This window comes from Aspergillus tanneri, assembly GCF_003426965.1.
Source record: "Aspergillus tanneri strain NIH1004 chromosome Unknown AapTan_3_pilon_pilon_pilon, whole genome shotgun sequence".
In the NCBI taxonomy this organism is placed as follows: domain Eukaryota; kingdom Fungi; phylum Ascomycota; class Eurotiomycetes; order Eurotiales; family Aspergillaceae; genus Aspergillus; species Aspergillus tanneri.
In genome coordinates, this window is record NW_022984630.1 from 1,605,379 (window position 1) to 1,618,868 (window position 13,490).

The 13,490-nt window shown below is 48.7% G+C and overlaps 4 protein-coding genes across 4 annotated transcripts; 2 read left to right on the forward strand and 2 right to left on the reverse strand.

The window, feature by feature from the left end:
- Positions 1 to 529: 529 nt before the first annotated feature.
- On the reverse strand, positions 530 to 4,081 carry CDC5 (CDC5/polo family serine/threonine-protein kinase; the record flags this gene model as incomplete). The annotated part of the gene is made up of 5 exons (XM_033569000.1): positions 530 to 1,090; positions 1,149 to 2,944; positions 3,020 to 3,231; positions 3,308 to 3,750; positions 3,824 to 4,081. 5 exons carry the CDS (start codon positions 4,079 to 4,081, stop codon positions 530 to 532), a joined length of 3,270 nt encoding a protein of 1,089 aa, XP_033427806.1.
- An 827-nt stretch (positions 4,082 to 4,908) lies between these two features.
- Positions 4,909 to 5,826, forward strand: ATNIH1004_004331 (OPA3 family protein; the record flags this gene model as incomplete). The annotated part of the gene is made up of 2 exons (XM_033569001.1): positions 4,909 to 4,968; positions 5,032 to 5,826. The coding sequence occupies 2 exons, from the start codon at positions 4,909 to 4,911 to the stop codon at positions 5,824 to 5,826; spliced, it is 855 nt and encodes a 284-aa protein (XP_033427807.1).
- Positions 5,827 to 7,974: 2,148 nt separating this feature from the next.
- Positions 7,975 to 12,279, forward strand: MYO1 (class I myosin myoA; the record flags this gene model as incomplete). The annotated part of the gene is made up of 10 exons (XM_033569002.1): positions 7,975 to 7,977; positions 8,075 to 8,308; positions 8,370 to 8,415; positions 8,475 to 8,957; positions 9,011 to 10,708; positions 10,795 to 10,886; positions 10,934 to 11,181; positions 11,231 to 11,546; positions 11,592 to 11,805; positions 11,855 to 12,279. The coding sequence occupies 10 exons, from the start codon at positions 7,975 to 7,977 to the stop codon at positions 12,277 to 12,279; spliced, it is 3,759 nt and encodes a 1,252-aa protein (XP_033427808.1).
- Positions 12,280 to 12,660: 381 nt separating this feature from the next.
- Positions 12,661 to 13,355, reverse strand: ATNIH1004_004333 (uncharacterized protein; the record flags this gene model as incomplete). Its single annotated transcript, XM_033569003.1, has 2 exons — positions 12,661 to 12,798; positions 12,897 to 13,355. The coding sequence occupies 2 exons, from the start codon at positions 13,353 to 13,355 to the stop codon at positions 12,661 to 12,663; spliced, it is 597 nt and encodes a 198-aa protein (XP_033427809.1).
- Positions 13,356 to 13,490: the final 135 nt, after the last annotated feature.

Consider the following 13,490-nt stretch of genomic DNA (forward strand, 5'->3'; position numbering starts at 1 on the left):
ACTTGATTTATTTATATCCCACGACTCTCAGTCTCATCTCCAGATAAGCCATTCGAATTTCCACAACTGTTTGATTTGCGTCTAATACGCGGCCTCATTTCGGAATACGAAGTCGAGCAGACAGGGATTCACAGGAAGACGTGTCACTGACCACTCAATTCTTCTGACGTGCGGCTTTGATCCCTTCCACGGGTGAACGCATACAGTGGATGCTATTTAGCCTTTATCCAACCACCTTAGTCTGCCTGAGTCAGGAATACGAGGGCAGGTGCCACGGCCATGGCATGCGTCTTGGGTGACTTGTCACCTCACAAAAGTACAAAGATGCCGCCAAAAAAGAAAGAAAAAGCAAGTAAACAGTACCGATGCAGGGCAATCACAATATTATTTATTACCAGCGTAAGAATCGCAGGTCATTCTGGATTAACAAGCAAAAAATGGGTGGGAATATTCACAAGAATCGCACAAACAAGGCTCTAAAACCAAGAAACAAGTAGCAGTCATGACATCGTAAACCATTGAGCGTCCCCTACGATGGTGCCCCCAGCACCCGCAACCGCTCCCTCAAATGCTCCATCTCCTGGTCATACAGGGTGTCCGTCTTTTTGTCCTTCAGCGAGATTGATCGGTACTCGCCGTCTCCTCCGGGTGCCCCAACCGTCACCCAAACAAACTTGCCGCCGTGTGCTCGCTCCTGAGCACCCTCCCAGAACATCTCAAGCGACTTAAGGGCTCCCTCAGCCCCTGCGGATCCGTCCTGGGACGGACGGCCGCCAATCCGCCCTTGCTTAATCCATCCTTTAAGGACGTCCTTGATGAATCCAATTTTCTGGAGAAATGAATTGGCCTCCAGAATCTCCCGGACTCGCTCATCCGTAGAGCTACTGGTGCTCCCATACGCAATGCTGAGGAAGGTTCCCACCTCGTCGGAAGTGACCGTCCGAGTGTCGAATCCAGACGGATGCATTTTTCCTTTAGCGCTCAAGTAGCGAGCAGCCGACGGGGAAAGGTGATAAAAATCAACCCAAGGGGACGAGCTTCTGGTGCGACCCGGCGATATAACGAGCTTGGTGTGGTCGGGGAAGTTGAACTGTGGAAAGCTCGTTAGCACGGAAATCTGTATCTGATGAAAATGCGCTCAGACAAACCTGCAGGGCGCCATCTCCAAACCCCCAAACACCTACGTTACCCAGGCGCTGGTAAAACTTCATAAATTGTCCATGGTGCTCCTTCCCCGGTCCCTCTTCCAGAAGCGCCTCGTCACCATGTCGGCCCAGAGATCCAATCATATACTTCCCAAACTGGTCGACCAGCTTGACCCGTTTGATTTTTTCGGCATCGGCACGCGCACATTCAATGCCAGAATTGGTGCGGACCTTGACGCCTACGCTGCAAGAACCACTAGCGGATGCCTTAACCTCGAACAATGAAGGAGAAACAAATGCTCGTCGGATCTCGCCATGGAGATCCAAAGTCTCATTATTGCAATTTTCGTAGAACTCTACCGGTTTTCCATGGCGAGGTACAAGTTGGTCGGCCTCTGAGTAGGAGAACGAGCCTCCTTGGTTTTCGTGGCAATGGGCCTTCCGACGTATGTGCTTTTCCCCATCTCGCACAACGACTCCGCTGGCTGGCTGGCCATTTTCTGCCCTAAACACGCACCCGACACTGCCATCGTCGAGCACATAGCCAATGCCGTATCGATTGGTATAGTCGACCCATTTGATAACGTAAGCATGTGGTGCTCTCCTCGCCACTGCTCGTCGCCGGACAGGTGAATGTGGTACCAAATTCGAAAACATGTGTCGGAAGTCCGCATTGGCGTCGGCAATTGATGTTCCTGGCAGTGATTCGCACGGGTCATCACGATGGAAAAGGGGGTTCAATCCTAGAGATGACCGAGGTTTACTGCCAGACGACACGGACGTCTTGCTTTCTGATCGACTCATGGCCGGAGGTCGAGCTTCAGTCTGTGTGCGATGACTCGCTTCTGTTGGCCCATTTCTTGGTTTCTGCATGAGTCCTTCAGCAGGCTTATGGGTTTCACTCGTCTCGGTTTTGGGTACAACCCGGAGTGAAGTAGGTCGAGATCGGGTTGAAGCGCTCACTATGTTCGTGGATGTGGATCGCTCATTTGAAGCAGAAGGTCCCATTGCTGCGGCCTCCAGGCGTCGAGATTGGGAGCGTGTCTTTCCAACTGTCAGAATAGCACCCTCACTACTTGTTCGGCATATCTGTGGCGCTGAGTTTTTGTCCAAGCCACGCATGGAGTCTGTGTATGAAGCCGCTACTCCACGTCGCGTCCGAATTGGGCGTTCCCCAAGTCCGCCAGTTGGTACGCCAGATGCAAGGGCTGCGTCATCATCCATATCTCCGGCTTCCGGGAGAGGCCGCGGCAGAGAACCAGGTGGATCATAAAGAGCTGGAATCTTCTTCACAGAGCCTCTGCCTGTCAAAGCCTGTTGTCGAAGGGTAGCCGCATGACTCTGTGACTCTTGTCGACGTTGTTGTGCCGCAGCCAAGGCAGCCTGTGTCCGCGACTGCGATATCATGCGAGCTGATGTAGCGCTCTTCGAGGAAATCACACTACTTTCTAGCGAGGAGCAGTCTCTCCGCTTCGTTAACATCGTCTCTGGATTGCTCCAATCTCCTTCAGGATCATGGGGGTAGCTGTAGACAATATCCTCTGGTAAAGGGATGGTTGGTTCAAGCCCCTTCTCTTCTTCTACCAGGCATTCCGCATATGCCGATTTAGAGCAATGCTTGCCGGCAGGTTTTCGAGCTGTGCCGTCTGGTTTTCTCCCGACTCCACAGAGGCTGTAAAACGCCGCTTTGCATATATGGTACCGCTGGCTGTGATCATCGATGTTATCTATGTAGCTAGAAAGTTTCTCGTCGTAGTCCAAGCCGTGGCCAACAACCATGCGATCACCGCGCGGTTCGTCTGTTCGAAGCCACACCGGTTTTGCGAGGCAGCATTCCGGTTCCAATCTTCTGGGTATGCACCCATCATACATACTAAAGAAGGGGTGTTCGACAATATCATCGGGATCAGGTCTTTCGTTCTCTGCAAGGTTCAAACACGAGCTGACCAAGGACTTCGCTTCATCCGGGATATGGTTGGCACACTCCGGGCCTTTCGGCCAGACATATGTGAGGTTCCTCACTTTTTTGTATATTTCTTCCTGGGTCTTTGACTGAAATGGTGGATAGCCGCTAAGCATCGCAAAGCTAGATCCGCGCAATTAGTCATGTTTTATAAATTTCAAGGGCGAGTAAATAAATTGGCCATAAGTGTGGTCCTTACCAGATAACCCCTAGCGACCAGATGTCGACTTTCTGCGTGTGTCCTCCTTTGCTCTTATCCAAAACTTCTGGTGCAATATAGTTGGGTGTTCCACAGAGGGTCCTTCTCCGTTTCTCATCACGTTCTGATATTATCATTGCTGCTAGTCCGAAATCCCCCACTTTGATATCCATGTTGTGGTCGAGGAAGAGGTTTCCCATTTTCAGATCTCTATGGGCAACATTTCGCCTATGTAGATATTTTACTGCACCGCAAAGCTGGATCATAAAGCGCCTGACCTCCGGCAAGCTCAAAGTTTTTCGCCTTCTAACCATATCCATTACCGATCCATTGGGGCACAATTCTAGTATCACGTATGTGCTCTTCTCGAAAGCGAATGCGCGATGAAAACAGACAATGTGAGGATGCCGCATCTTGGAGTGAATCTGAAGTTCGGTGCGAAACTGGCAGCGAATCTCATTAGCATAAGGTCTGTCTTCGGGACAAGCAGCGTGAGTAAGATCATCATAAAAGCACCTTTTCCTGCATCTTTTTCTGTGTCATTTCGGATCTGACCACCTTCATTGCAAATACTCTGCCATTCCGGTGCAGGGTCCCTTCATAACAAATAGCAAAGCCCCCTTTCCCTAAAAAGGCACCAGTTGAATATCGTTCACCGTGCTCTCGCGGTTCGACAACCAGGGAAGGTGGTGGTGGCGCATGGTTTTTTGACAATGCAGTTTTTTGTGCTGCGTGTGCCGCTACAGCGTTTCGGTCCAGTACTTTCCGCTCCATGGGAACTTTAGGTTTAATCATTTGATTTGTTGATCTGGGAGATAATGCCTCCATCTTTTTCTTGCTCTGTTGCTTTAATATTTTATTTGATGCTTGGCTATACTCGGGTATTTGTTATTGTGGGCAGGTCAATTGCGCAGAAAGACTTTTTCCATGTAAATTATGGCGATCGTAGTCATCGGGTATGCATATACAACATCAAATATTGGACGGCGCAGAGCGTATTTAACAACCTGATGTCGTTCGTCAGTATAGTTGAGTAAGGCAAAGAATGGTCCTCAAAACATAGGACCAAATAAATTATAAAAAATCAGAGACAGCTGCAAATATAAAAAGACCAAAAATAGGAAAGATAATATGGTAGGACTTGCAAGGAAGGTGGAAAGTAACTATTCAGTTCACTGGCAACTTACCAAAATAACAGAACAAAATAATGCCGCTTAAAAACAATGACATGCACCCAACGCCTCAACCCAGACTGTCAGGCCGTCCTCACAAGCAGGTGGGGGAGCAAGGGAAATGAAGTTAAAAAGGGGTAACAAGAGGAACGGAAAGAAATCATGGCAAAGGCCAAAAACGGTTTTCCCGATGCGGCAATCAATAAACATTGATCCGACTGCCGGAACAACGCTCATTGCTGAGGTAAGCAAGAGCACTGGATCCACAATGCACATGCATTGATGACGCAGAGCCGAGTCGATTCGATTGGTGCCTGAGTCCTGTCACTCCCTGTCAGAATATTATGAACTTCTTTCCCCAGCCTCAAAGCGAGGGTTGGTAATACTTAATTAATAGTCGATTAGCTTATCCTCCTCCCTTAATTCATCATGTCCCTTACCCTCAAACTCTCCTCTCTCGCCATCCGCACTCTCTCAAAGCCAATTGCCGTATGCTCAGCCCATGCAATTTTCCCAGCGGTACTGACAAATGTATATGCTGACTGCTAAAAGAACCAAATCAAGGCTCAGGCACGCGAACATGAGCGTTTCCGACGGGTCTGCGTTGCCATGGCGCAATCTCTTCACCGACTCGACATGCGTCTCCGTCTAGGCACACTGCGCGACAACGCGACTTCGCAGAGACAAGCGGCGGCGGAAGCGGAAGTCAGGAAACTCAAACCTACATCACCAACTGCAAAAACACACGCGGAAGCCAAGGCGGAGGAGGAAGCTATCGCGAAAGCCAAAGCGGCAGCTGAGGAAGCTTCAAAGCCCCGAAAACCACACATTCGGCCGCTATCCGAATCCAAGGCCATCGAGTCCGGTGCAACATTTATCAGCGAAGGGTTCTTGTTTATTGTGGCTGGCGGGTTAATTATTTTTGAGTCATTGAGATCTCGGAGAAAAGAAACCACCCGCAGAGAAGACGTAGAGTCTCGGTTAGTCGAACTTGAACAGTCAGAAAAGGCTGCCCGGCTTGCTCTAGTGGCTTTGGAAAAGGAGCTTCTACTTCTAAAGGTTAAGCACGGGGTTCTATCAAAATCCTCGCCCAGAATTCTCCCCCGCGAAATATGGGAGGCGGAGAATCAAAAGGTGGAAGAGGCTGAAGAGCCAAGCCTGTGGTCGCGCCTAACATCTTATCTGCCGTTTGGCCAGAGCGAAGAACAGCCAGATGAACCTGTTGTAAACGCAAGTCAGACCACGAAGACCACGAATGCAGCAACATTGGCAAATAGCAAGACACCAGTATCATCGACGAATCCAGACTCAAAAGAGCAGTCGTCATCAAAATCGGAAGAGGTCTGATTGATAATGCATATGGGAGTTTTCGTTTATAATAATGTTTCTCCATGGACGCCTTTTTGATATGAGTGAGGTTAAGTTCTGTTGTGCTATTCTGGGATACCCTTCTCTGTTTAGGAAATGGAAGGAGAAGGCAGATACTCATATTCCGCGGGGCGATCATTATGCCTTTGACCAATCTCCTCTCTCTTTCCATCAAACAATTACGCTGTGTACATAGTACTCTTATCATCCAAGCGTACATCATAGATATTTTAGTACTCTACGATGGAAGGCCATGCTGACGTATATCCTCTCCGAGGGGAGTTCTCCTCTTCGCTTCGAAAGCGTTCAGTATGGAAGGTCATTGGACCAATTCTAACGACACCAGGGAGTAGGTTTCACGGTGAGCTAGACATTTTTACATATTCTGCTTACATATACCGTGCCGTTTCTGATATCTGGCCCTGCTGTAGAATGCCAGTTGTACGATCACGACTTCAACATATATCTGGAGAACAGCTCTCAGACTTTAAAGATTCTTCTTCTAAGCCCCTCGTCCGTTGATCCTCACCACAAGGACGAGTGCATCTCCCTACTGAATGATTTTTCGGCCTCTGTATCACTGGCGTCTCAAGGATACATCGTTGCATATCTTCTCTCCGAACAGCCGTTCGACAGCGCGCGGTATGGTCTCGATGGACTATTAAGCCTCCAGATAATGTATGGTATTCGAATACATTGATAAAGGCCATGGTTAACATTTGTTTACAGGATGGTGGAATCTCTACCAATGCCAATACCAATCCTTCCCATACCCGATCCTTCCAGCTTTCTCCCTAGTGTTGGAAATCATATAAGCAACTTGGTGAAGATACCACGACAAAGTGATTCACTTGTGGATTCTGTTACCCTGGTAGCTCATGTTAACTCTGTGGGCCCTGGCGCACTATCAGGGAGCGATACAGGCATCTTGTGCGATCTATTTCCCTCCTTGAGGTCCATGAGTCAAGCGATGCGTAGCCAGGAAGGCCACGATCTTCTGTGTTCCTATCTTGGAGAACAGGCCGAGAAAATCAAGGAATTCTGGGAAGGCGACGTGGTGTGGGATTAAAGAGATAGTACATCAATAAGCCTCAGATGGTTTTCAGGGAATCACCTCTTCATCTGTGCTTAGTAGAATGCATGTCTTCATTGTTCTTTGACTTCATCTCGTTATTTCACCGTGATTTCAAGTCCCATCAAAATCTACCAGACATTAAAAAGGGTTTTAGAGCCTTAACATATGGCCACACCATGTTAAACTGAATAGCAAAACCAAGTGACAAGTAGATAAATTTTAAAGGGTGCCTCCGTACAACATAGGAGCTATATACACTACACAGTCAATGAGACTAGCGATTATTTCACCTGACATGTCAACATATGTAGACAATCTCAAAAACAGGGTGATAGCATTTAAATACCCAAGACTTCAGAATGATAAATAATAACTTTACTTTTGGCTGATAGATATATGCACTTAACCTGCCTAGTATATCTTTATCCACTAGATTGCATGTAAAGCAGAGTCAATTCCCCCATCTAAAATGTTCCTGTGTCAGTCACTTTTTGTTCTATTTTGTAGTTTTGTCCAATGAATAGAAAGAGGTGGGGTCATGTCACTAGTATTTTGTAAGTCATAGATGTAGTGAACCCTTTATTAATGTGATCCTCTTAAAGCCGGATAGGGAAGATGGATTTGCCGCCTGAGTGCAGAGGCAAAATAAAATCCTGTCTAATTACTCAGATGCTTGCGCGTTTCCCACTGAATCGGACGGTGCCACACACGTGTTTCCCGTGTGGCGCAGAAGGGGAGACGACCTAAGGCAGTAATCATACCTAACTATCTTCGGACTTGGCCAGGGTCCTCCAGAGGCACCGTCGTCATTCCTCTGTCCTCCCTCCTCCTCCTTGCTCCTAATCTCACCCCACTCCCACTTTATTTTATTCTGTCTTCCCGTGCTGGAGTGGTTCCTCTTAATTTTGACACCCCAATTCTTGGAATGTGCATCTCCTATTTTGCGCCCATTCCCTTGCTACGTTCTGAACGCTGATCGACCCGCTGCAAACTGGTTCATCGGATAACTTGAAGCCTGGGCGCCAGATCCGGGGTGGTCGGTAGCAACAACCATGGTTAGTGTGCTCATGTCGTCGCTTCTGTTGAGTTGAGAGATGCGCAATTATTGGGAAACAAGTAAAAGGAATATACTGACGTCGCCTTGCAATTTAGGGACACTCGCGACGTCCTGTCGGCGGGGAGAAGAAGAGTCGAGGTTTCGGTCGTTCCAAGGCCGCTGATGTCGGCGATGGGCGGCAGGGGGGCAAGCCTCAGGTCAAAAAGGCCGTCTTCGAGAGCACAAAGAAGAAAGAGATTGGTGTGTCCGATTTGACACTGCTGAGCAAGATCTCTAACGAGGCTATAAACGACAATTTGAAACTTCGCTTCGAACATGATGAAATCTATGTATGTCAAGATCGCACAGTCGAGTTCTTCCAGACTATGGGCTAATGGCATGCTTTATTAGACGTATATAGGACATGTACTGGTGTCCGTGAACCCCTTCCGAGACTGTACGTACCCCCTTTCCCGGCGTTTAGAGGTCGCATGACTGACCCCCTCTCGTCATTAGTGGGCATTTACACCGACCGTGTCCTCGATTCCTACCGCGGAAAGAACCGTCTGGAAGTCCCCCCTCATGTCTTTGCAGTCGCGGAATCCTCTTACTACAACATGAAATCCTATAAGGATAACCAGTGCGTGATTATCTCGGGGGAATCTGGTGCTGGGAAGACTGAAGCTGCGAAGCGCATTATGCAATACATCGCGAGTGTATCTGGGGGAACTGATTCATCTATTCAGCAGACTAAGGATATGGTTCTGGCAACAAACCCTCTACTCGAGTCATTCGGCAATGCAAAGACACTGCGCAACAACAATTCCTCCCGTTTCGGAAAATACTTGGAATTAGAATTCAATACTAATGGTGAACCTGTTGGCGCCAACATTACCAACTATCTTCTGGAGAAATCGAGAGTTGTAGGGCAGATTACCCACGAGCGTAACTTCCACATCTTTTACCAATTCACAAAGGCCGCACCGCAGAAATATCGAGGTATGATTTGTGTTATACATCTTTCGTGGCACCATAAACTAACCAGAAAATAGACATGTTTGGTGTGCAACAGCCTCAATCGTATCTCTACACGAGCAAATCGAAATGCTACGACGTATCCGGTGTCGACGATAGTGCCGAGTTCCGCGATACACTGAATGCAATGAAAATCATTGGAATGAGTGAACCCGAGCAAGATAATGTCTTCCGTATGCTAGCAGCAATTCTTTGGATCGGAAACGTTCAATTCACGGAAGACGATTCAGGAAATGCGACCATCGCGGACCAGTCGGTCGTTGACTTTGTTGCTTACCTCCTTGAAGTGGATCCTGCCGAAGTGAATAAGGCGATGACCATACGTATTATGGAGACAGCTCGGGGAGGCCGCAGAGGTTCCATCTACGAGGTTCCTTTAAACACGACTCAAGCCTTGGCCGTACGGGATGCACTTTCAAAAGCCATTTATTTCAATCTCTTTGACTGGATCGTGGAACGCATCAATTCTTCTTTGGCTGCCCGTGAGTCAGTGGCAAATTCGATTGGAATTCTGGATATTTATGGCTTTGAGATCTTCGAGAAGAACTCGTTTGAGCAGCTCTGTATCAACTACGTCAACGAGAAGCTCCAGCAGATCTTCATCCAGTTGACATTGAAAGCGGAGCAAGATGAATATGCGAGGGAGCAGATCCAGTGGACCCCAATCAAATATTTCGACAATAAGGTTGTGTGCTCATTGATCGAAGACAAGCGCCCTCCAGGTGTCTTCGCTGCTCTGAATGACGCTTGCGCGACAGCGCATGCCGACTCCGGCGCTGCAGACAACACTTTCGTCGGCAGATTGAACTTCCTTTCGCAGAATCCCAACTTTGAGAACCGACAGGGTCAGTTCATTGTTAAGCACTACGCCGGTGATGTCAGTTATGCGGTTGAAGGCATGACAGATAAAAACAAGGATCAGTTGCTCAAAGATCTACTGAACCTTGTCGGAACGAGTGGAAATCAATTTGTTCATACGCTTTTCCCCAATCAGGTCAACCAGGATGACAAGAGGCGCCCCCCAACGGCAAGCGACAAGATCAAGGCTTCTGCGAACGACTTGGTGGCAACATTGATGAAAGCCCAGCCATCCTATATTCGAACCATCAAGCCTAACGACAACAAGGCTCCTAAGGAGTACAACGTTGGTAACGTGCTGCACCAGATCAAGTACCTCGGTCTTCAGGAGAACGTGCGCATTCGACGTGCTGGTTTTGCCTACCGTCAAACTTTCGACAAATTTGTGGAGCGCTTCTACCTTCTCTCGTCTAAGACGTCCTATGCTGGCGATTATACTTGGACGGGTGATGCTGAGTCGGGCGCTCGCCAAATCTTGAAAGATACCAGTATTCCTGCCGAGGAATACCAGATGGGTATTACTAAGGTGTTCGTCAAGACACCGGAAACGCTCTTTGCCCTGGAGGCGATGCGTGACCGGTACTGGCACAACATGGCTATTCGAATCCAACGTGCCTGGCGCAATTACCTTCGTTACCGCATTGAATGTGCGATTCGTATACAGCGTTTCTGGCGCCGTACCACTGGTGGCCTCGAGTTCATTAAGCTGCGTGATCAGGGTCACCAGGTGCTTCAGGGACGTAAAGAGCGTCGAAGGATGAGTTTACTTGGTTCGCGTCGGTTCCTCGGTGATTACATTGGGGTGGCCAACAAAGGTGGCCCTGGTGAGATGATCCTCAATGGTGCTGGCATTAGTGGTAAGCATTAATCCTCATCCATCCGTCTCTCCGTGCCTCTGGCTCATTTTTTTTTTTTTTTTTTTTTTTTTTTTTTTGTTCCATAGGGTCGGATCCCGTTCTGTTCTCCTGCCGTGGTGAGGTTTTGGTTTCGAAGTTTGGTCGCTCCAGTAAACCTTCTCCCCGGATTTTGGTCTTGGTAAGTGTAGCTACAGCCCTATGAGGACCGCGGCCTAATATCTATAGACGAGTCGACATGTGTATATTGTGGCGCAAACCATCGTCAACAACCAATTAACCATTTCGTCTGAAAAGATGATACCTATTGGAGCCATAAAATCTATCAGTACTTCCAATTTGAAAGATGATTGGTTTTCTCTTGTTGTTGGTGCACAAGAGCCTGATCCTCTTGTGAATTGCATCTTCAAAACTGAATTTTTCACTCACCTTTCCAATGCTTTGCATGGGCAGTTAAACCTGAAGATCGGCGACCAGTAAGTGCTAAATAGGACCACCTACATTGGCTAATCTAACGCAAACTAGCATTGAATATAACAAGAAACCCGGAAAGCTAGCCACTGTGAAGGTTATCAAGGACGGTTCGACAGTGGATACCTATAAGAGTAGCACGATTCATACCAGTGCTGGCGAGCCTCCCAGCTCGGTCTCCAAACCAACGCCTCGACCCAAGCAAGTCGCTGCGCGTCCTGTTACTACCGGCAAGCTTCTTCGTCCTGGAGGTCCCGGCGGTGGGACTTCAAAACTGGCTTCTCGCCCTGTTCCTACACGCCAACCTCTACCTCAAAGCACTCCACAACCAGCAGCTGTGCAACCACTGCCAGCTCCTCAAGCCGCTCCAGCACCTAGAGTTGTTCCTCAACGCACGCCTGTGACTGGGTCCCAGCCCGTTTCTCAACCCGTTGCCGCCGTTGCTGCTTCTCATGCACGGACGGCATCGTCAGGCTCTATGAGAGCTCCTCCGCCGCCGCCACCATCGAATCCCCCGGCACCTAAGAAACCGACTGCCAAGGTCTTGTATGACTTTAGCAGCGGTCAGTCCAACGAGCTGTCCATCCGGGCCGGTGAGATCGTGCAGATCGTTTCCAAGGAAGGGAATGGTAAGTCATGCTGTCTGAATTCCTTTATTTATTTGCTAAAGGAGCGCAGGTTGGTGGCTGTGTATGAACACGGCGACCTCTGTCCAGGGTTGGACTCCTGAGGCTTATCTAGAAGAGCAAGTTGCTCCTGCACCGAGACCTACTCCCCCACCACCCCCACCAGCAGCTCCCCGGGCGAGTCCAGTGCCCACAACGAACGGGGCCGCTACGGTGGCCGCAGCAAAGGCCAAGCCAGCGCCTCCAGCGCCACCTGCAAAGAGACCCAATATGGCGGGAAGAAAGACGGCACCTGCTCCCCCACCTGCACCACGAGATAGTACAGTGAGTATGAACTCTCATGATTCATCTGGAGGCAGTGGACGAGGCACACCAAACAGTACATCAAACGCAAGTTTGGCGGGAGGACTTGCCGAAGCATTGAGAGCCCGACAAAGTGCAATGCAGGGAAAGCAAGACGATGACGATGAGTGGTGATTCCTATCATTTTTTTCTTATTTCGTCAGTCTAGCATATTTACTTTTGAATTTTTCTTTTTCCTTTTATCTTTTTTCTTTCTTCTTTTATCTTATTCCTTTGCGTTTCCCGTTCTTCGTTTCTCTTTCTTCGTTTTCCCTTTCTTGCCCTTGTTTTACTGTTTGCTCAGCCATTAGAGTGTGATTTTATATTGAAGTGTTTACGGTCTACCTGATACCAACAAAAGTGGACCTACATTGCTTGGCGCTGACATACTTGGTGGATATTGACTTGTTGATTTGTAGGTAGAGAGATGTTTGGTATAAATAGAGTTGATATGTTATGCTATGTAATCATTGCCATTAAAAAGACATGCACGAAGGAAATCAATACTTCGGCGGATCACTTCATAAGCTTGCTCGCCAAACTCATCAGGCCACTGGGCCCGCCGGTACCGGTCGAGCCACTGCCCTGGCCCTTCAGATACATCTTCAGAGCCATCTCAGCAGCCTTGTTAATAGCAGTCTGCTTATCGCCCGACTAAACCACCATTAGCGCCAAATACATCTCACGGAAACGTCAAGAGAAATATATATATATTAAAGGGAAAATAGAACTAGAAAGAAAGAAGAACCTACCACCCCCCCGTTTGAATTCTTCTCGTCCCAGAGTTTCCCCGCCTGAGCCATGGCAATGCCAATCAACTTATTCTTATCCGTGCCACCACCGCCACTAGAGTCAGCGCTGCCGGAGGTGAACATCTTCAGAGCCTGCATAGCGGCGCCGGCACCGAGGGAGTCGGCGTCGTGGGCACGACGGTCTTGGTCGCCGCCGCCGTACATGGCCTGATGGCTCTGCACCATATGCGACTCATCGATGTCGTAGCTATTTGTGTTCGCGTACTGGGATTTGCGCTCATTGATGAAGGATAAGGCGGAGTTGAAGAGCGAGCTATCCTCGGAGGAGTGGTGGGCTTGGGCGTGCGATACGGCGGGGTTGAATTCGTCGTCGTGGTTGTTATTGTTGTTGTAACCGGGGTTCTGCGACCCGCCGGTGTGTTTGTTGATGGCGTCTTGGATGAGACCGGTGAAGGACATATTGATGGTTGATATTATTTGGTCTTGGGGATGAAAAGGGGTTGGGAGACAAAGCTACGGTATTTATTTACTTTGAACCCACCTGAAGGCAGATAGATACCTGAGGTGTAGATGAGGGGCTGTGGCGGTGCTGGT